The sequence below is a fragment of the Trichechus manatus genome, unplaced genomic scaffold, assembly GCF_000243295.1.
Source record: "Trichechus manatus latirostris isolate Lorelei unplaced genomic scaffold, TriManLat1.0 scaffold00001, whole genome shotgun sequence".
Taxonomy (NCBI): domain Eukaryota; kingdom Metazoa; phylum Chordata; class Mammalia; order Sirenia; family Trichechidae; genus Trichechus; species Trichechus manatus.
Window position 1 is genome coordinate 11,351,088 of NW_004443937.1, and position 21,799 is coordinate 11,372,886.

The 21,799-nt window shown below is 40.5% G+C and overlaps 1 protein-coding gene across 9 annotated transcripts in view; it reads left to right on the top strand.

Moving 5' to 3' along the window:
• ATG7 (autophagy related 7) overlaps positions 1–21,799 on the top strand; it is a 306,857-nt gene that overhangs the window by 85,438 nt on the left and 199,620 nt on the right. For all 9 annotated transcript variants that reach the window (XR_002825401.1, XM_023739218.1, XM_023739179.1 and 6 more), the window contains one exon: positions 4,862–4,937. Coding sequence is in view for 8 of the 9 variants with exons in the window: in XM_023739218.1 (XP_023594986.1) it covers positions 4,862–4,937 (76 nt within the window). In the remaining variant the exon portion in view is untranslated. The remainder of the gene's footprint in view (positions 1–4,861; positions 4,938–21,799) is intronic.

Genomic DNA, 21,799 nt, shown 5'->3' on the forward strand with positions numbered 1-21,799 from the left:
AGTTAGAATTTTGTTCTACATTTTTCTCCAGCTCTGTCCGGGACCCTCTGTTGTGATCCTGGTCAGAGCAGTCAGTGGTGGTAGCCAGGCACCATCTAATTGTACTGGACTCAGTCTAGTGGAGGCCGTGGTAGTTGTGGTCCATTAGTCCTTTGGACTAATCTTTCACTTGTATCTTGTTTTCTTCATTCTCTATTGCTCCTGAAGGGGTGAGACCAGTAGAGTATCTTAGATGGCTGCTCACAGGCTTTTAAGACCCCAGATGCTACTCACCAAGGTAGACTGTGGAACATTTTCTTTATAAACTGTGTTATGCCAATTGAGTTAAATGTTCCCTGAGACCATGGGGGCGTTTTTCTTTTGTCTGAAGAATTCTCTTTAGGATTTCCTTTAGTGACTCTCTTCTAGTGACACATTCTTTTCAGTTTTTGTTTTTCTAAAAATGTCTGTTTTATATTCATGTTTAGAAGCTATTTTTACTGGGTATGTTGTTGTGGTTGGATGCTATCAAGTCATTTCTGAGTCATAGCAACCCTCTAGGGCAGAGTGGAACTGCCCCATAGGGTTTCCTAAGCTGAAATCTTTATGAGAGCAGATCACCAGGTCTTTTCTCCCACGAAGTGGCTGGTGGGTTCGAACAGCCAACCTTTCAGTTAGCAACCTAGCTCTTAACCATTGTGCCGCCAGGGTTCCCTTCACTGGATATAGAGTTCTAGATTACCAGTAATTTTCTTTCAACACTTTGGAAATATAATTCTGTTGTCTCTGGCTGCCATCGAGAAGTTAGGTGTTCATCTTATTGCTGCTCCTTGGAAGCAATTTGTTTTTCTCCCAGTTCCCCTCCTCACCCACTCCCAGTTGCTTTTAAGATTTTCTCATTGTCTTTGGTTATCAGAAGTTGGACTATAATATGCCAACTTCTGTATTTATCATGATTGTGCTTTCTAGTGCTTCTTGAATCCATGACTTAATGTTTTTCGTCTGTTGTAGAAAATTTTCAGCCATTATCTCTTAAAATACTGCTTCTGCCCCATTCTCTCTTGGTCCTTTCCTTTTGAGACTCCAGTTACATGTCAGTTAGAGTAAATCTATGTGTCTTTCATGCTCTTTTCTGTATTTTTCCATCATACTGTCCTTCCTTGCTTCAGTCTGGCTATTTGCTTTTGACTGATCTTCAAGTTTATTAATTCTCTCTTTTGTGTCTAATACATATGAAAACCATCCATTGAGTTCTTAATTTCATTATTGTGTATTTCAGTTCTAGATTTTTCATTTGATCTTATTTTACAGCTTCCTGTTCTCTGCTGAAACTGTGATTTTGGTCTTTTTGATTCCTTGAAAATATGATTTTTTTTTCTTTTAAGTCCTTATGAGATACTTCTATTATCTAGATTCTGGTGGATCTGTTTCTGTTATCCATTGTTTTTTCTTGACTTTTGGTTATGTATTATCTCCTTATGTACCTGTATGTTTGTTTGTTTTTTTAATTTTTTTATAGAAAAATCAAACATATACAGGTGAAGATATATCTATCATATATATTTAATATATATATTTTATATACATATAAATATATATACTTATGTATATATTTTTAATTCCCTTGTGTACACTGCCCAGCTTCAACAATTATCAATACATAGCCAGTCTTCGTTTATCTAAACTGTCACCCACGTTTTTTTCTCCTCCCATTGGATCATTTTAAAGTAAATTCAAAACATTTCATCCATAAAAATGTATCTTTTTAGTATGTATTTCTAAAAGCGTATGCGTTTTTTTCCTCTTTCCTCATAAAAACAAAGACAGTTCCTTAATAGCAGCATATATCCAATTAGTATTTAAGTTTACCCAGTTCCTTAACTCTGCTTGGTTATTTTTTATTGACATTGTGTATGAAAAATTATAGAGATGAAGTGAGTTACATTTGCTTCTGGCATACTGTTAGGTTAAGTGCACTAGCAATTCCAGGACACTTTAATCCAGTTGTGGTTACTCTATTTCTGGTTCACCCTGACTCTGAGGATATTGTTAGGTGCCGTCGAGTTGGTTCTGACTCATAGCAACCCCACGCACAACAGAATGAAACCAAAGCCTAGCATATTTTACATGGTTCCTCCTTATTGGCAGACCTCAAACTCCAGTTTTCCCCTCCTCCCTATAAGGCTGTCAGTATCACTGTTGAGCTTTTGAGCCTAATAGCCACTGCTTTTGACAATCGGCAGTCATTTCATGGGGAAAAGTGACCCTTGCAAATGCCTTGTTTACCTTTATAGGCTTTTCTCCTCTTAACAGATCGTGGCTTTACGGTTCCTCCCTACCTCAGTAACTTTCTGATGCTTTCAAACAAAGATTTTTATACTTTGTCCAGCTTTTCTGTTCATTCTCAGTGTGGGAGGGGGGTTGGTCCTGACTACCTAGTCTACCATTACCATGCTAATTCTTAAAATATTGTTTAACTTATTAAGCACTCATAGTGTATTAGGCTTACATGTGAGAGTAAAGAAATGAATGGTCTGGTCATTTTTGTTTCAACTTGACCTTGAGTCTTTTAGGATTCTATAACACAATGTATATATGTTACATTCCAGGTATAAAAATTAGCACAGTTGTAGTCCGGACACCCTATCTTCTCAAGCAAGGAGAAGGTCTTACTTTATGACTTATAACAATAGAATTAAATCCTCTTGAGTTAAATAAAAGCAAGACAAAAATTAAATTAATTTTGAAAACAGTCAGTGTGGTTAGAAAGAAGGAAGGAAAAGGAGAGAAAAGAAAAGAAAAAGAAGAATGATGAAACAAGATTCTCTGACTATCTGGCCAAAACCATGCTGTCACATGTCAGAGAGTCATGCCAGATTGAAGTCAAAGAGATATTTACACCTGAATGTGTGACAAACGCGAGTCCCTGGTTGGTGCAAACTGCTAACCAAAAGTTGGCAGTTTGAGTCCACCCAGAGGTGCCTGGTGATCTACTTCCCTAAAATCAGCCATTGGAAACCCTATGGAGCACAGTTCTATTCTGACACACATGGGGTCACCATGAGTTGCAATCAACTCAAGGGCAAGTGATTTGGTTTCTTTATATGACAAATACACTGATTTATTTTATTTTGCAAACACTTGTATAGTGCTTACTTGGTGCTAGATACTGTTCTAAGCACTTACAACTATTAACTCATTTAATCTGCAGAGCAAAATTATTAACAAAGAATTTATTATTAGTTCCATTTTTTGATGGGAAAACTGAGAGAAAGGATAAGTAAGCTGCTGAAGCTCACACAGCTAGTAAGTGGTAGAGCAGCCAGGATTTAGCCTAGCCAGTTTGGCTCCGTAGTGTAATCACCATGCTATGTTGTTTGTAATAGAGGCAGGGGAGAATCAAGTTTTTGTAAGATTTATTTTTCCTAATTCTCAGAAGATACATATGCAAAATGGCATCAACATTCCATTTATTGTGTTACTCGGAACTTTTCTACGCGGTTGAAAAGATGGCCTCTGTACGTTTTGGTAGCATACGTAGCTAATGTAAATGCTCTGGAGTTAAATGAAAATACACAGCTTTTTTTGTCTTACTCTTTGTCATCCTCCTTAGCTCTCCCTGCCATTTAAGTTTATTGCGGCCTCCTGACAGGAAGTATTTGGGATGAAATCTTGAGAACTGAACCCATGGTTCCTCAACACTGAGCCCTCTGTTTGCCACATTTGCCCTGGTCATAGGTTAAAACCAGGCACTGGGTGGCATTCGTGTGTAACATAAATAAACTTCACACCATTGTTCAGGAAGGAGTGAGTGAGCTTTCCTACTCAAGTCATCCCTCACTCTTGTCATTCTCCTTCCATTTTGGTGGCATTCATATCAGCTCAAGAAGTCAAGATTAGAATGTCTCAATTTCAAAATATCAATACAAAATTGTGCTGTGGTGTTTTACAAGACTATCACTTTGCATTGGGCAAATCTGCTGCAAAAGACCTCTTTAAAGTGTTGAAACCAAAGATGTCACCTTGAAGACTGAGGTACACCTGACCCAAGCCACGGTGTTTTCAGTCACCTCATATGCGTGTGAAAGCTGGACAGTGACTAAGGAAGACCAAAGAAGAATTGACGCCTTTGAACTGTGGTATTGGCAAAGAATATTGAATACACCATGGACTACCAGAAGAATGAACACATGTGTCTTAAAAGAAGTACAACCAAATTCTCCTTAGAAGCAAGGATGGTGAGACTACATCTCACATACTTTGGACCTGTTATCAGGAGGGATCAGTCCCTGGAGAAGGACATCATGCTTGGTAAAGTAAAGGGTCAGCGAAAAAGAAGAAGACCCTCAAGGAGATGGATTGACAGAATGGCTGCAACAGTGGGCTCAAGCATAACAAAGATTGTGAGGATGACGCAGGACCAGGCAGTGCTTTGTTCTGTTGTACGTAGAGTAGCTGTGAGTTGGAACTGACTCGGAAGCACTTAACAACAACAACAACATCTCAGAGAAAGGGAATTAACGTTTATTAACTTACCATGTGCTAAATATTATATTCGGTGATTTATCTAATGCATTCCTAATCTATTCCTCACAACAACCTTACTTCTGTTTTATAGATGACAGACCTGAAGCACAGAGAAGTTAAGCAACTTGCCTACGGTCACAAACTCTGGTCTTTCTGACTCCAAAACCAGTGCTTTTTTATTACTCTTCCTGCTTTCCCTCCCAGGGAAATAATTGTTTCACTAGCTCGTGTTGCCTAGCAAGGGTCATTTCAGTTATCCTTATAAATCTTACATGGACCTCCTCCAAATCATCTTCACATGTGCTAAGTGTAAGCTTTTATTAAATGAACAACTCTAATTGTTTCCTTTTCTCAGGGGCTACGCCATTGCCAGCAGCAGTGACGACCGCATGAATGAGCCTCCAACCTCCCTTGGGCTTGTGCCTCACCAGGTTAGTGATTTGGAAAATGAAATAACAGTTCTGGACCTGATCCCACTGGTGCAGGAGGAAGTATTTGGGGTCACTTTTACCATCCCACCAGACCCCCAGCTAACCAAACCCACCGCCATCGAGCTGATTCTGACTCGTAGCAACCACATAGGGTTTCCAAGGCTCCAAATCTCTACGGAAGCAGACTGCCACATCTTTCTCCCTCGGCCCATCAGCCCAGCCCACCTCATATCCACCCTACTTATCTTCCAGTTTCCCTGGCTTTCTAGTAGGAGAGCTTTATGACCACCCGGAAGAGATCCCATTCTGAGGGACGGTACAAGAAGAAATCATGAACAAGCAGCATTATCTAGAGTCTTTGATGTTTTGCATGTTGACTTTGTTGTTAGCTACCAAAGAGCTGTCCCCAACTTATGGTGACCCCATGTACAATAGGATCAGACCATTGTTATTCATAGGGTCTTCGCTGGCTGATTTTCAGAAGTAGATCACCAGGCCTTTATTCCTAGTTTGTCTTAGTCTGAAATTGCCACTGAAACCTGTTCAGCATCATAGCAACATGCAATCCTGCACTGACAGACAGGTGTTGGTGGCTGTGCATGAGATGAGGTGCATTGGCTGGGAATTGAACTCAGGTCTTCCACATGGAAGGTGAGAATTGTACCACTGAACCACCACTGTCCTTAGCATGTTGACTAGAGGCCTCATAATGAAGTAGAAAAAGAAAAAGCAGACTTTAGAATCAGCAGACAATGGTTTCAAGCCCCAGCCCTGCAGTTATTAGGATGGTCTTCCTTGGCCGTGTTACTTAACTTCTCTGAGCCTTCATTTTCTTATGTATAAAGTAGAGACAATATTAGCTACCTCACTCGGTAGTTGTAGAGATTAGAGATGATATATGGAAAGGGCTTAGCCTGGAATCTCTACTCTAACCCTCTCACCCTAAGCAGCACATAATAGACCTTGTGTTAGGTTACTTCACCACCCCACCCCCCGCCCCGAGCCTCAGTTTCCCTGTTAGTAAAAACCAAAAAACCACACTGGTTGCCATCAAATTGATTCTGACTCATGGCAACCACATGTGCGCAGAGTACAACTACTCTCTAGGGTTTTCAAGACTGATCTTTCAGAAGCAGGTTGCCAGGCCTTCCTTCCGAGGCACATTTGGGTAGGTTCGAACTGCCAACCTTTTGCTTAGTAGTCAAGCACTTAACTATTTGTGTCACCCAGGGATTCCTCAATACTAGTATAAGCGGATGCTTTATTTACCTTGTGTCCAGTAGTATGTCTGTGATGCAGCTCTGTATACCGTAAAACACTATGCAAATCTGGCTTTCCCACCCTGCCTTACACAAGGTGGCATTGGTGTGACATGAATGTGTTAATCTTCTCTAGAGAAACAGTTCAAGTAGGACCCAGCAGACACTGTAATGGCCATCTATTCTAAGGAAGCTGACCTCCAAAGCTGACCTCTGCTATTTATGCTCTCACATCTCATTTGAATCCCTGCCCTCTTCCCTTTTTCACACGTATCCTTCCCTCTGCCTTGAGGTGTGCCCTCATCTCCATTTCAGATTTGAGCCTGAAAAGGGCCTTAATTAAATTTTCAGTCATGCCCCGGCACTGGTTTCCGTCTTTAAGTCCTTTATGTTAAATTACCGCAGCTGTAGTTTTCTCTGTGCTGAGGCCAGAGGGCAAAACAGTCCCTTTATAGAAGGTGTCCAGTGTCAAAATGCATGTGCCTGTGTTTTTCAAGTACTATGGCAACTAAATCCCTCTCCGTGTTCTTTATCCCTATTGAGCCTCCCAATTGTTTGTCGTTCACCAGCTCTTCTAGTCCTTTCTCCTCATTTTCAAATGTCTGAAGGATTATTTTGGTTGTTGGCCATCTCTTCATCTGGCCTTTTCAAAGACCGAAGAATAACGCGGCCATATATGGGAGAAGCCCCAGTGTGTGTGTGATTACTTGCTTACTTTATTTCAAGTTTCAAGCCTTTATTTTTAGCTACACTCTAAAAAAGAAAGTGTGCGAAGAGCTTTAAAAATTAATCAGAGTTGTGTGGTCCCCATTTATAGGCTTTTAAACTTTTTTTTTTGAAGTGGAACGAGTCCATTTATGCAACTGTGTTTTGATTAGGGGAACATCGTTTCCACAAAAACACTGGGCTGTGTTGCAGTGCCCTGCTGCAGACTCAGCACTTCCCTCCTCCTCTTCCTGGCTCTCTGAGACAAATGATTTCCTGTTGGAAAGGAACTTGATCAACTTCTTTGCGGGCTTTGTATAGAAGAATGGCCAGTGAAGTCCTCCGGGCTTATTTGTCTCAGTTCCCCAGAGGAGAGTGTTTATTAATTAGCCTCTGTGGAATGAGATGTCTTAGAAAAGCGATAGCCCTTGGACTGAGAGCCGCAGAGGCCCCAGTGGAGACTCCTTGTGTAATATGGAGAAAGTTGCCTAACTTAGCTTGTGCTCCCTGGGCTTGTGCTCTCCTTCGTGTCAGCCCTGGGACGCCTGAGGATTACTTTGTTGATCTCCCTCTTGGACCACAGGCAGAAGTTGGCCCATCCAGAGACTGGCCAAGTGCATAAAAAGGCTTGATGAAGCCCTGAAATTCAGCCTGGGGAAAAAAAAAAAAAAAAAAAAAAACCTCTTACTGAATTTGAAACCCATGAAAAACCATTTAAGGTGAGAAAATACTCTTACTGGGATTTTTTTTTTTTTTTTTAAATCTCTGGTCCATTTGTACATGGAGTGGATTCTGTAAGCAGGCAGCAATAGGTACAAGCTACTTTCTGGTGGAGCAGTGGTTAAGCACTCTGCTGCTAACCAAAAGGTCAGCAGTTTGAACCCACCAGCCGCTCCGTGGGAGAAAGATGTAGCAGTCTGTTTCTATAAAGATTAATCCCATTGCCATTGAGTGGATTCCAACTCCTAGTGACCCTATAGGACAGAGTAGAACTGCCCCATAGGGTTTCCAAGGCTGTAAATCTTTACAGAAGCAGACTGCCACATCTTGCTCCCGTGGAGCGGCTGGTGGGTTCAAACCACTGACCTTTTGGTCAGCAGCCAAACGCTTTAATCACTGTGCCACCAGGCCTCCTTGAGAATTCCTATAGGACAGTTCTACTCTGCCCTATAAGTTTGCTATGAGTCAGAATTGACTCCACAGCAATGGATTCGGTTTGGTTACTTTCTGTCTATAAAGAGAGTGATTTTAAAAAATATTCAATGTAGAGAATACATATAGATAACTACACAAATCACTAGGTGGACAACTTGATGAATTATCACACAACTAACACACTCATGTGCCCAGCACATAGATCAAAATAAACTGTTACCAGGCATCCCTGAAGCTCCTCTCATGCCTCTCCCAATTATTATTGCCTCCTTCGTATACAGACATAAGCTATCTCTTGACTTTCAACACCATGGGAGACTTTCATCTGATTTTGAATGTTCGGTAAGTGAAGCTATATAGAATAAAGGAGGGTCTCGTTTCTTTGGTAGAGGGCACTTTCTCATTGTAGATCTTAGCAATGTTATCTTTTCCTGACTGCTGGGGTGAGGGCTGAGTTCTGTGAGGCCAGGCCTTTTCTCTAGTTCGTTGGTGGAGGCACAGCTCAGGCTGGTGAGAGGTCCTGAATATGACAGGAATTAGTGTCCTGTGACCTGCTGGACATCCCTCAGAGAATGATAAAGACAAGGTGATGATACAGCAGTTGTTTGAACCCCAAGGTCATTGAGATAGCAGTCCTGCTTTCATTCCAGTTGTGGACCCAGCAGTTTACTTTTTTCTTTTTTTTTTGGCATCTTTGAGTGAATGCGCTCTTGGTTCCAAAGTACTGATGAATAAAGACCCTGGATGTGTATGCCCTTCCTAGCTAGGGGTTTGGACTTGCCGACAGCTTGGTTCTCTCTGGCCCTTGGGTTCTTTCTGTTAGTTACTTTCAGAAAAGTAAAACAAAGTCATACGAGGGCAGGACTCTGGTTGGGACCTGGCCTGGGAGATCTGTGAGACAGATGCTAAGGCAGAGCTGGATTCTACAGCCATGCCCTGTCTGTGCCGGCTGTGCCCCACAATCTTCAGGCCTTTAGCTTTTAATAAAGTCCCTTTATTGTGATCAGAAATGCTTATCTCAGTGTGCTCCTAGGATATGTAGTGACTGACTGCTAAGTAGAGAGGTTAAGAAAATAAGCAACAACAGTGTATTTCCTGAGATGTAGGTCAGGAAAAAGAATCTCCTTCCGTCTCCGGTTCTATACCCTTCAGGTTGATGGCACTGGCAATGGCAGAAAAAAAATGGGCAGGCCGATGTTTTATCATATCAGCTGTTGTGGTCCGTGGTCTGCTCTTCCTCCTTCCCTCCATCCATCCAGTCACTCACTGAACAGATAATTCCAGACAGTGACCCTGTGCAAGGCACTGTTACTGAGGTTCAGAGAGGTTACGTAACCAGCACAAGGTCACCTGGTATCTAGTGTCAGTTGCTTTTGGAGTCATCTAAGGTGGTAGATGTAGCCCAAGCCATTTGGATGTGATGGCATCTTGTTCTAATGGGGAGGCCCTTGAACAGAAGGAGGGTCTTGTACAAGATCTGGCAGTGGCTGGGTTTCTTAGGTGAGAAAAGAGAGGATTTCCCTTTTCCTAGTACACAAAAGAGGGGATAAATTGTAGATAATATCAGAGTTCAAGACCGCTTCAGAGAGCAGCTCTTGTCCCAAGAGGACTTGGGCACAACTTTATCAGTTGAAGGATATTCCTTGTGCCCCACAAGTTTTGCTCACCTGATGAGGTTGTCCTGTTTGGGAGGTCCCATGTGGAAGGCGGCCTGAGGCTTTGTGATCATACAGATCTGATTAGAATCCCAGTTTGGCCTCGTAATTTCACATTCATCCATTCATTCCTTACCTCATTTTACAGAACGACTTGAGGTAGCTCTTGCTACTTATCACTGTGTGACCTTGAGCAGGTTACTTAACCTGTCTGAACCTCACGTTCCACATCTGTAAAACAGTGATAACAATATAATAAACTCCTAGAAGTCATGTACAGATTAATTTACATTTACTAAGTACTCGCACAGTTCTGGGCACTCAAGAGACACTTGTAAATGTTGGTTTTATCTTTCTCTTTCACTTTCAGTTAAAATGGGGACTTATCTATGCTCCTAAAACTCTGGCAGCAGTGAGTGAATAGGGAAGGGTTGGGAGGGTTAGCTCCATTCTGCAGTATTTTTCTAAGTATGATGCTGGCTCATTTCCAGTGTAGTTCTCTGCCCCTTGGTGATTCTAGTTCTATAATGAGAGGTGGGTCTGAGGTGGTAGCTGAAGCTATTATCTGACACAAAGACCACTGTGGTGTGGGGGAGTTTTGCAATTGCTAAACTCTCCGTTTTGGCATTGAGTTTGATTAAGGCTCTTGTCAACATGCAAGGTGGATCTGGAGTTTGGAGTTAGTTTTATTTATGCAGACTCCAAGCTCTAGAAACATTGCCAGGCCTGCTGGAAGCTGGTGTGAATTTACAGCAGCAGGTTCCAGTTGTGGCCGAGACTGCGCCTTCTCAGAATGGCTCTTTATTGCTGGGTGTTGGATCTTAGCTTCCCGTCGAGGTGAGAGTGGGCTTAGCACCCAAGCTGTTTTCACTCAGCTTAGGTATAAATGGAGCCCTGGTGGCACAGTGGTTAAGAGCTCAGTTGCTAACCAAAAGGTCAGCAGTTTGAATCCACCAGCCGCTCCTTGGAAACCGTATGGGGCAATTCTACTCTGTCCTATAGGTCACTGTGAGTCAGAATCGACTCGATGGCGACAGGTTTGGTTAGGTGTAAACACTGGCAGAGGTGGTCCAGAAAGGAAGGGGCCCTTTTCTCTTCCTGCTCAATTTATTTTGTAGCCAGCTGGGCATACATTGACTGAAGGTGATTTAATCCAGGTGTTGATTTTTTGTTTGGGGGTGTTTCCTTTTTAAAGTCCCTCTGACTGTCTCCTTCTTTCCTCCTTTCTTTTGACCTCTTCCTTGCTTTTTAGCTTTCTTCCCCCAACACTTAATTCCTCCAGGTTTTGGAGCCAGAAAGAACTGAAGTCAGATTCCTGGCTTTGCCACTTGATAGCTGTGAAATCTTGGGCAAGCCATGTCACTTCTCTGAGCCTCAATGTCCGTATCTGGAAAATGGGAGAAGGTTCTCCATCACACACGATGGTAAAAACCAGTTGCCATTGAGTCAGCTCTTACTCATGGCAACCCCATGTGTGCAGAATAGAGCTGCTCCATAGGGTTTTCAAGGCTGTGGCCTTTCAGAAGCAGCTCACCAGACCTTTCTTTTGAGGGGCCTTTGAGTGGGTTCAAACTGTCAACCTTTTGGTTTGTAGTTGAGCACTTAAACATTTGCGCCACCCAGGGACTCCCACAGGATGGGAGCGAGGCCAAAAAGAGATGAAGTGTGTGAGAACCCCTAAGAGCACTCGACCCATGGATGGCACTGAGCTAGTGAGTTCCTTCCTCTCTTGCTGCCTCCCCTCGGCCATACTCTACCACATTCTTACCCCACCACCCTGCAGGCTATGGCTTCTAAGGCTAGGAGGGGGCAGTTGTTTCTGTGTAAGGGAAAAGGAAACGGAGTGAGGACTTTAGGGGAGGCATAGGAGAGGCAGAGAAGATAGGTGAGACAGGTGCTGGATAAGTTTGGGGAACTGAAAAAAGGTCACAGAGTTAGGGGAGCACAGTGGGAGAGGAGGAGAGGCAGGCAGGAGTGTCCAAGCCATTTAAAGGTCTGTACCTTTAACCCAAGGCAGTGGGAAGCTGTTGGAAGGTTTTAAGTTGAGGGATGATAAGATTTGGCTGCTGCATGGAGAGTAGATTGGAGGAGATGTGAGCAGATCGGGGTATAGAATTGGAGTCATCTAGGCTTAAATTTGAAGATGCCGTAATTCAGGGGATCCCAAACTGGCTATGCAGCAGAATCACTGAGGGAGCCATTTCAAAAGACATACTTCCTGAGCCCCCTTCCAGACCCACTGAAGGAAAATCTCCAAGCACATTTGGCATTTGAAAACATTGGGCATTTATAGGATTCCATCTATAAAGCAAGCTTCTTGGTGGCATCCTCTGAGACAAAGTGCACAACTCCTCAAGGTAACAGACCAGAGTTGCTCTTTGAACTTAACTTGGGCTGCTTTGTGTTCCCACCAACACTAATTCTGCTTTCCAGAGGGACTCTTGACACCTTGGCCCAGCACACGCTCGCAGCCCAAACAGGTGTTTCTGTCTGAGAGCACTGGGATGCTAATTAGACCTGCACAGATGTGCCTAATGAGTTCCAGCCATGACCCCACACCTTCTCATTGGGAACAGCCCGTGAGGGAGGCCAAAGGGCCATTTAAAGGCTCTGTTCTGATACTTTTTGCATCTTTTCTGTTGTGTTTCTACTTCTCCTGGTGAGGGGCGTGTGTTCTGTTTTATAAGGCCCTGTTAGTCAAACTCAGTCCACAACCAACTGCTGCAATCATGTCTGACAATAGAGATTTCGACTCAGACTGCGTGGACCTTTTTTGGGGCCTGGGGTGAATGGGAAAGGAAGCCAAGAAGCCACAGGTAATTGTCTAGGTTCTGTTATTCCTAGGTGGGTTTTTAAATATTCAGGGGGTAGCAAAAATATACATACTGTATAGCTGGTTTATGCATAAATTTTTCTTTTTTCTAGATGTTCACACAGGAAACTAATGGTGGTGGTCATCTTTAGGGGACAGGGATGGGGCAATAGGAACTTCCCATTCTCATGTTCATTTACTTTTTATTTTGTACCTTTTTTTTCACTTTTTTACAAATGTACCATCATTTACATTTTCAGTTTGTACCTTTCTGCACTATTTTTAAAATATTAATCGAGATTATAAACCATATTTTTTAAGTCACCTTTTTGAGGTATAATTTATGTACACTAAAATGCACCCATTTTATGTGTAAATTTTAATGAGTTTTGACAAGTTTATACACTTGTGCATAACCACCACCACGAATGAGATATTTCCATCACCCCTAAAAATTCCCTTGTGTCCCCTCCCAGGCAGTATCCTCACACCCAGCCTCAGGCAGTGAATGATCTGATTTCTATATGACTCATTTTTTTTTTCTTTATGCTTTTCTATATTAAGGGGGGGAGCTAAATCAATGTAAATTTAAAGAATAAATAAAATGTTTAGGGAGAGCAGGCAAGGTTTGGTCTTTCTAAGGAATCCCTCTGATTAGCCAGAAAGCTAGAGCGTTCGTGTGCATGTGTGTGAAACTGACAATTTTTTCACTCTTTGGGGCAGGGGGAGAGTGAAAAATCAGTATTCAGAGGAGACTGTTAAAAAAGGAACTTAAGTATTTAATTAAAAAAAAAAAAAAAAAGGCCATCCCTAGGTGGCACAAATGGTTAAGTGCTTGACTGCTATCTGAAAGTTTGGTGGTTAGAACCTACCCACAGGTGCCTCAGAAGAAAAGCCTGGCAATCTGCTTCTGAAAGGTCACAGAAAACCCTGTGGAGTGCAGTTCTACTCTGACACACATGGGGTTGCCATGAGTCGGAATTGACTTAACAACAAGTTAGAGTTTAATTTTTAAAAATAGCTGTTTAATATTTATCTTCCCATAAGGAGAGATTGAAAGAAAATATTAGTAATAGAACAAGAGTTTAGAGTAAGCTGTAGGCAGTCTAAATCCATGAGCAGTGTCCGGAGGCCATAGTTCTTTGTGGATGGAGAAATAACCTTGATAATCACTATGAAGCCTTTTAATTTAAATAGGCTAAATTTTAACAACTAGGTGGTGGTGGTGCTGATTTTCGAAAATGTGTAAAGAATTAGAGGCTTGCCAACTACTTCCATCTGTTTTTTGACATCTAACAGGTGATATTGAATAATATAGAGCAAACCATAGGAAAGTGTAAATACAGATAGTAACTGAAGCAGTGTTTCACCTGCTTACCTCCTGAGACTCACCTGGAGCTCTGTTAAACATTCAGATCCCCAGACCTTGGGAGTTAAGTTCCAGGTGACTCATCAGATCAGGCAAGCTTAGAAAAACACTGAACAAGCATATTGCTTCACATACTTTGCACACTTCTAAATAGAAAACAAAAGGAGCTCTGGTGGTGCAGTGGTTAAGCGCTCAGCTGCTAACTGAAAGGTTGGCTATTCGAGCCCTCCAGCTGCTCCACGGGAAAAAGATGTGGCAGTCTGCTTCCATAAAGATTACAGCCTTGGAAACCCTATGGGGCAGTTCTACTCTGTCCTATAGGGTCACTATGAGTCCAAATTGACTCGACAGCAATGGCTGCTAACCAGAAGGTTGGTGATTTGAACCCACCAGGCTCTCCACTGGAGAAAGCTGTGGCAGTCTGCTTCCGTAAAGATTACAACCTTGGAAACCCTATACGGTATTTCTGCTCTGTCCTGTAGGGTCGCCATGAGTTGGAATTGACTCCACGGCAATAGGTAATTAGAAACCAAACCTAAACCCATTGCCATGGAGTGAGTTCTGACTTATAGAGACTGCATGTGTGTCAGAGTAGAACTGTACTCCACAGAGTTTTCAATGACTGTAATCTTATGGCAGTAGATCACCAGACTTTTCTTCCACAGCACCACTGGATGAATTTGAACCACCAACCTTTCAGTTAGTAGTTGAGTGGAAACCATTTGCGCCACGCAGGGACCTTTTAAGTAGAAAGGTCATAGAGTTCTTTTCCACCCGCATAAGGGACAGATCCTTATAACTTCCTTGATTGTGAGTTGAGGCCTGGCCTCTCTAAGTAGGTGTGAGTGTATTTATTAAGATTTTTTCATAGGATGCCTGCATGTGAGGTTGCTGTGGGATTTCTATGCATGTCTAAGGAAGGTACTAAAATTTTAAGTAGCAACCTCTGCTCTCTAAATTTTGTGTTTCTTATAAGATTGAGAGACTGCAGAGCATATTGTGGAAGTGCAGTGCATTTGTAATCTTGGGGTTTAAAGCATTGATGATGGAGGAGGACTTCAAATTGTCTGGAAAATATGAATGATAGTAAGTTAGAGGTTTTTCTTGTGGCTTATTTGGGATGATTTTCTCTGTATAATGCATATGTGAATAATTTTTCAGACTTTGAGGTGTTTGTGTTTTATTCATTTCATAATTTATTAGACATGTCTTGTGAATGAGTCTCTGTACTATGGACAAACACAAACAGTTCAATCGTGTCTTTCCTTGTTCCTAAAATTCACATAGAATTTCAAGGGACTTGGAATAGCCAAAATAATCTTGAAAAAGAGGATCAATGTTGGAGCATTCATACTTCCTGATTTCAAATCACATTACCTAACTAAGTATTCAAGACAATGTGGTACTGGCATAAGGATAGATATATAGATCAGTGGAATAAAATTTAGAGCCCAGAAATGAACCCTCACGTTTATGGTCAATTGATTTTCGACAAGGTTGCGAAGACAATTAAGTAGCCTTTCCAGAAAATAGTGCTGGGGCGACCAGATTTCCACATGCAAAAGAATGAAGTTGGACTCCTTCTTAACATCATCTAAAAAAATTAAAGTGGATCAATGACCTAAATATAAGAGCTAGAACTATAAAACTCTTAGAAAAAAACAATAAATCTTTATGACCTTCAGTTAGATGATTGTTTTTTATTTATAACACCTAAAGCACAAGCAACAACAACAACAAAAATAGATAAATGGGACGTCATCAAATTTAAAAGTTTTGTGCATCTAGGGTAACATCAAGAAAGTGAAAGCAACCCACAGAATGGGAGAAAGTATTTACAAATCGTATGTCTGATAAGAGACTTAGATCTAGAATATATAAAGAACACTACAGCTCAACAGTAAAAAGACAAATAACCCAATTAAAAAATGAGTAAAGGATTTGAATAGCTGTTTCTCCAAAGAAGATAGACAAATGGTCATTACGGACATGGAAAGATTCTTACCATCATTAGCATTAGAAAAACGTAAATCAAAACCGTGGTTAGATGCCATTTCATACCCCTAGAATAGCTACGATCAAAAAAGATAAGAAGAGTTGGTGAGGAGGTGGAAAAATATTACACTGCTGTGTAAAATGGTGTGGTAGCTTTGGAAAACGTTTTGGGCAGTTCCTGTAAGTGTTAAACATACAGTTACCATATGATCCAGTAATTCTACTCCTAAGTATGTGCCCAAGAGACATGTCCATTATCTAATGAATAGATAAACAAAATATGATAAATCCAGACAATGGAGTTTTATTTGGCAATAAAAAGGAATGAAATACTGATACATGCTACAACATGGATGAACTTTGAAAACATTATACTAAGTGGAAGAAGCTAGTCTGGTATGATTCCACATAGGAAACATCTAAAATAGGCATACTCATAGAGGCAGAGTAGATTAGTGGTTGCCAGGGCTAGGAAAAGAGGAGAATAGGGAGTAATTGCTAATAGGATCATGGTTTCTTGAGGTGATGAAAATGTTCTGAAATTAGATAGTGGTAATGGCTGTACAAAATGTTGGTTATTCGAACCCACCAGCTGCTCTGCGGGAGAAAGGCGTGGCAGCGTGCTTCTGTGAAGATTACAGCCTTGGAAACCCTATGGGGCAGTTCTACTCTGTCTTATAGGTTCACTATGAGTCGGAATCAACTCGACAGCAATGGGTAATGACTGTACAACTCTGAATGTACCAAAAACCCTTGAATTGTATACTTTAAAAAGATTAATATTATGATACATGAATTATATCTCAATAAAACTTATTTTTTTAAATAATTATTGCACATGGTGTTTTAGTGATAAACATCAAAAGAATTTCAGAGGATGATGACATTATTTCTAGGTCTGGTGGTAGGTTCATTGAGGATTTATGGAAGAGGTTGGTGCTTTTGAGGAAGATGAGGATTTGGATATGGAGCTGTTTCCAAAAGGAAGAGTATTGAGTCACAGAATTCATCATGAGCAAGGTCAGGAAAGCAGGAGTGTCTTTGGGAGGAAAGTTGTAATTCATTTTTTAAAAAATATTTTATTGTGTTTTAGGTGAAAATTTACCCAGCAAATTAGGTTCCCATTTAACAATGTTTATACAAATTGTTCCATGACATTAGTCACGTTTTTAACAATGTATCAACATTCTCATTATTTCTATTCTATTCCATTAATCTAGCTTCCCTGCCCCTCCTTACCTTCTCATCTTTGTTTTAGGGTTGATCGTTTGGACTTATACAGTTGATTATTTAAGGGAGCACAGTACTCATGGGTGATATTGTTTATTTTATAAGCCAGTCAATTATTTGGATGAAAGGTGACACTGGGAGTGGCTTCAGTTCCAAGTTCAAAAGGTTTCTTAAGGCGATAGTCTCGGGGATTCCTCTAGTCTCTATCAGTCCAGTGAGTCTGGTCTTTTTTAGGACTTTGAGTTTTGTCCTATATTTTTCTCTTTCTATCTGGGACCTCCTAATGTGTCCCTGGTCAAGACCGTCAGTAGTGGTAGCTGGGCACCATCTAGTTCTTCTGGTCTCAGGCTAGATGAGGTGGTGAATCATATGGGCTATTAGTCCTGTGGACTAGTTTCTTCTTTGAGTCTTTGGTTTCCTTCATTCTCGTTCATTCCAGAGGAGTAGAGACCAATAGTTGTATCTTAGATGACCACTCTCAAGCTTTTAAGACCCCAGATGCTACTCACCAAACTAAGATGTAGAACATTATTTTTATTAACTATGTTATGCCAGTTGTCCAAGTTGTCCCATGAGAGTGTGGTCCTAAGTCTTCAAACCCAGTAAACCAATCCCACAAGGTGTTTAGTTATGTCCAGGAAATATCCGTAACTTTGTCCCCTATGTGCTTTATTATATATATGAATATATATGCAATGTATGCAAACATATACATATGCCTACAGATAAACACCTATACGTGCACATCCATATACTCACATGTTCCTATACACATATATGCATACATATCTGTGTATGTATGTGTGGGGTTACATTACAGATATGCATACATATCTGTAATGTAACCCCACACATTTTTTTTGGTTGTTATTACTGTTGTTGCAAAATTGTATGTTATAGCGTTTACCGAAATTGTCCCTTATTCTTGCATACTTCTCAGTGCCTTCATTTACCTTGGACAAGTTGTGTGGACTTCACCCATATTGAGTATTGCCTTTCTCATCACCAAAAATAACAAGTGTCTACTATCTAGAAAGCAATTCCCCCTCCCTCCGCCTTCCATCCCTGATAACCATCAAAGAACATTGCTTTCTATATGTATACCTATTCTTGACTTTTTATAAAAGTGAGACCGTACAATACTTGTCCTTTCGTGATTGACTTATTTCACTCAGCATAATGTGCCCCAGATTCATCCATGTTATAAGATGTTTCACGGACTCCTCATTCTTTATAGTTGCATAGTATTCCATTGTATGTATATTCCACAATTTATTTATCCATTCATCCGTTGATGAGCACTTAGGTTGTTTCCATCTTTTTGCTAATGAACATAGGTGTGCATATGTTTGTGTCACTATGTGTGTCACTGCTCTTATATCTCTAGGATATATACCTAGGAGTGGGGTTGCTGGATCATAAGCTATTTCTATTTCTAGTTTTCTAAGGAAGCACCATATCATTTTCTGTAGTGGTTGTACCATTTTACATTCCAACCAGCTGTGTGTAAGAGTTCCAGTCTCCCTACAGCCTCGCCAGCATTTGTTGTTTTCTGGGGTTTTTTTTGATCAGTGCTATTTTTGCAGTAAGATGGTATCTCATTGTAGTTTTGATCTGCATCTCTCGGATGGCTAATGATCGTGAGCATCTTTTTTTTCTGTTTGTTAGCAGCCTGAATGTCCTCTTTGGTGAAGTGTCTGTTCATGTCCTTTGTCTATTTTTTGATTGGATTGTTGTCTTTTTGTTGTTGAGTTGTTGAGGTTTTCTTTGTTTTAGAGATTAGGCCCTTGTTAGGTATGTTGTTGCCAAAGGTTTTTTTCCCAGTCGGAAGGTTCTCTTTTTATTCTTTTGGTAAAGTCTTTTGATGAGCATAAGTATTTAATTTTTAGGATGTCTCACTTATCTAATTTGTCTTCTGTTGTTCCTGCATTTGTAGTTGTGTTTGATAGACTATTTATGCCAAAAGTTAGGTCCCCTAGTTTCATCCTTTATGTTACATTCTAGGAACTTTATAGTTTTAGCTTTGACATTTAGGTCTTTGATCCATTTTGAGTTAGTTTTTGTATATAGTATTAGATAAGGAACCTATTTTCATTTTTCTGCAAATGGATATCCAGTTTTGCCAGCACCATTTGTTAAAGAGACTGTTTCTTCCCCATTGAATGGAGTTTGACCCTTTGTGGAAGATCAGCTGCACATGGATGGATGGATGGATTTACTTCTGAGTTCTCGGTTCTGTTCCATTGGCCTGTGTGTCTGTCAATGAACCAGTACTAGGCTGTTTTGATTACTGTGGCTGTATAGTAAGTTTTGAGATTAGGAAGTGTGAGGCCTCCTACTTTGGTGTTGTTCTTCAATATTGCTTTGGCAATTCAGGGCCTATTTCCTTTCCATATAAAGTTGGTGATTTAATTTTTCCATTTCATTAAAGAATGCTGTTGGAATTTTGATTGGTATTGCATTATGTCTATAGATTGCTTTGGGTAGTATTGACATTTTCACAGTGTTGAATCTTCTGATCCATGAGCATGAAATATTTTTCTATTTATGTAGATCTCTTCTAGTTTCTTACAGTTTTTTATACTTTTCATTGCACAAGTCTTTTACATCCCTGGTTGGGTTTATTCCTAGATATTTTACCCTTTTGGAGGCTATTGTGAATGGTGTTGTTTTCTTGGTTTCCTTTAGGAGTTCTCCTTGATAGTGTAGAGGAACCCAGTTGATTTTTGTGTGTTGATCTTATTACCTGCCACTTTGCTGATTTCTTCTATTAGATCCAGTAGCTTTCTTGTAGAACCTCTGGGATTTTCTATGTATAGGATCATGTCATCTGCAAATAAGGATAGTTTAACTTCTTCTTTTCCAGTTTAGATACCTTTATTTCTCGCCTTAGATACCTTTCTTGCCTTTTTGTTTTGGCTAGGACATCCAGTACAACATCGAATAAGAGTGGTGATAAGAGGGCATCCTTGTCTCATTCCTATTCTCAAGGGGAAGGCTCCCAGTCTTTCTCCACTGAGAATAATGTTAACTGTTGGTTTGGCATATATGCCCTTAGTTATGTTGAAGAATTTCCCTTCTATTCCTATTTTGTTCAGAGTTTTTATCATGAAATGGTGTTGGATTTTATCAAATGCCTTTTCTGCATCGATTGAGATGATCATGTGATTCTTATCCTTTGTTTTATTTATATGGTGAATTACGTTGATTTTCTAATGTTGAACCACCCTTGAATACCTGGTATGAATCCCACCTGATCATGATGTATTATTTTTTTGACATGCTATTGGATTCTGTTGGTTAGAATTTTGTTGAGAATGTTTGCGTCTGTGTTCATGAGGGATATTGATCTGTAATTTTCCTTTTGTATGATGTCTTTACCTGGCCCTGGTAACAAGATGATTCTGGCTTCATAGAATAAGTTCAGAAATATTCCTTCCTTTTCTGTGTTTTGGAAGAGTTTGAGTAGAATTGGTATCAACTCTTCTCTAAATGTTTGGTGAAATTTCTAGTGAAGCCATCTTGGTTGGGGCTTTTTTGTTGTTGGGAGTTTTTTGATGACATCTTCAATCTCTTGTTATGGGTTTGTTTAGATTTTCTACCTTTATTTGAGTTAGTTTAGATAGGTAGTGTGTTTCCACAAATTTGTCCATTTCTTGTACGTTTTCAAATTTGTTGAAGTACAGTTTTTCATAGTCTTCTGTTATAATCCTCTATCTCAGTTGGATCTGTTATAATGCATCTAGTTTCATTTGTTATTTTGGTTATTTGCTTCTTATTTTTTTCCTTTGTCTAATTGACCAATGGTTTGTCAATTTTATTGATCCTCTCAAAGAACCAACTTCTAGTCTTATTGATTCTTTCCATTGTTTTTCTGTTGTTTATTTCATTCATTTGTGCTCTTTATTATTTCCTTTCCTCTAGTAGCTTTGGTCTTCTTTTGCTGTTCCTTTTCTATTTGTCAGGTTGTTAAGTCGTTAATTTTTGGATCTTCCTTCTTTTTTTTTTTTTTTTTCTTTTTTATTGTACTTCAGGTGAAGGCTTACAGAACAAATAGTTTCTCATGAAACAGTAGTACACATATTGTTTTATGACATTGTTCAACAACCCCACAACATGTCAACCCTCTAACTTCTCAACCTTTTTATTTTTGGTGAAAATATACACAGTCAAAGACACACCACTTCAAAAATTTCTACATGTACAGTTCAGTGACATCGACCACGCTCTTCCAATTGTTCTGCTATTCTCACTTAAGGTGAAGGCTTACAGAACAAAACAGTGTCTCATTTAACAGTTAGTACACATGTTGCCCTGTGACAATGGTTAACAATCTCACAACACATCAGCAGTATCCTTACTCAACCTTGGGTTCCCCATCACCAGCTTCCCTGTCCCCTTCTGCCTTCCAGCCCCCGTCTCTGGACTACTGTACCTCATCAGTCCCATCTGGTTCCACGGTGCTGTCCACTCCCAGGCTGAATGGTGAACCTCGGAGATAACTTCACCACTGAGCTAAAAGGGTATCCGGGGGCCATACTCTCGGGGCTTCTCCAGTCTCCTTTAGGCCAGTAAATCTGGTCTTTTTTTTGTGAGTTAGAATTTTGTTCTACATCCTTCTCCAGTTCTGTCCAGAACCCTCTGTTGTGATCCTGGTCAGAGCAGTGAGTGGTGGTAGCCGG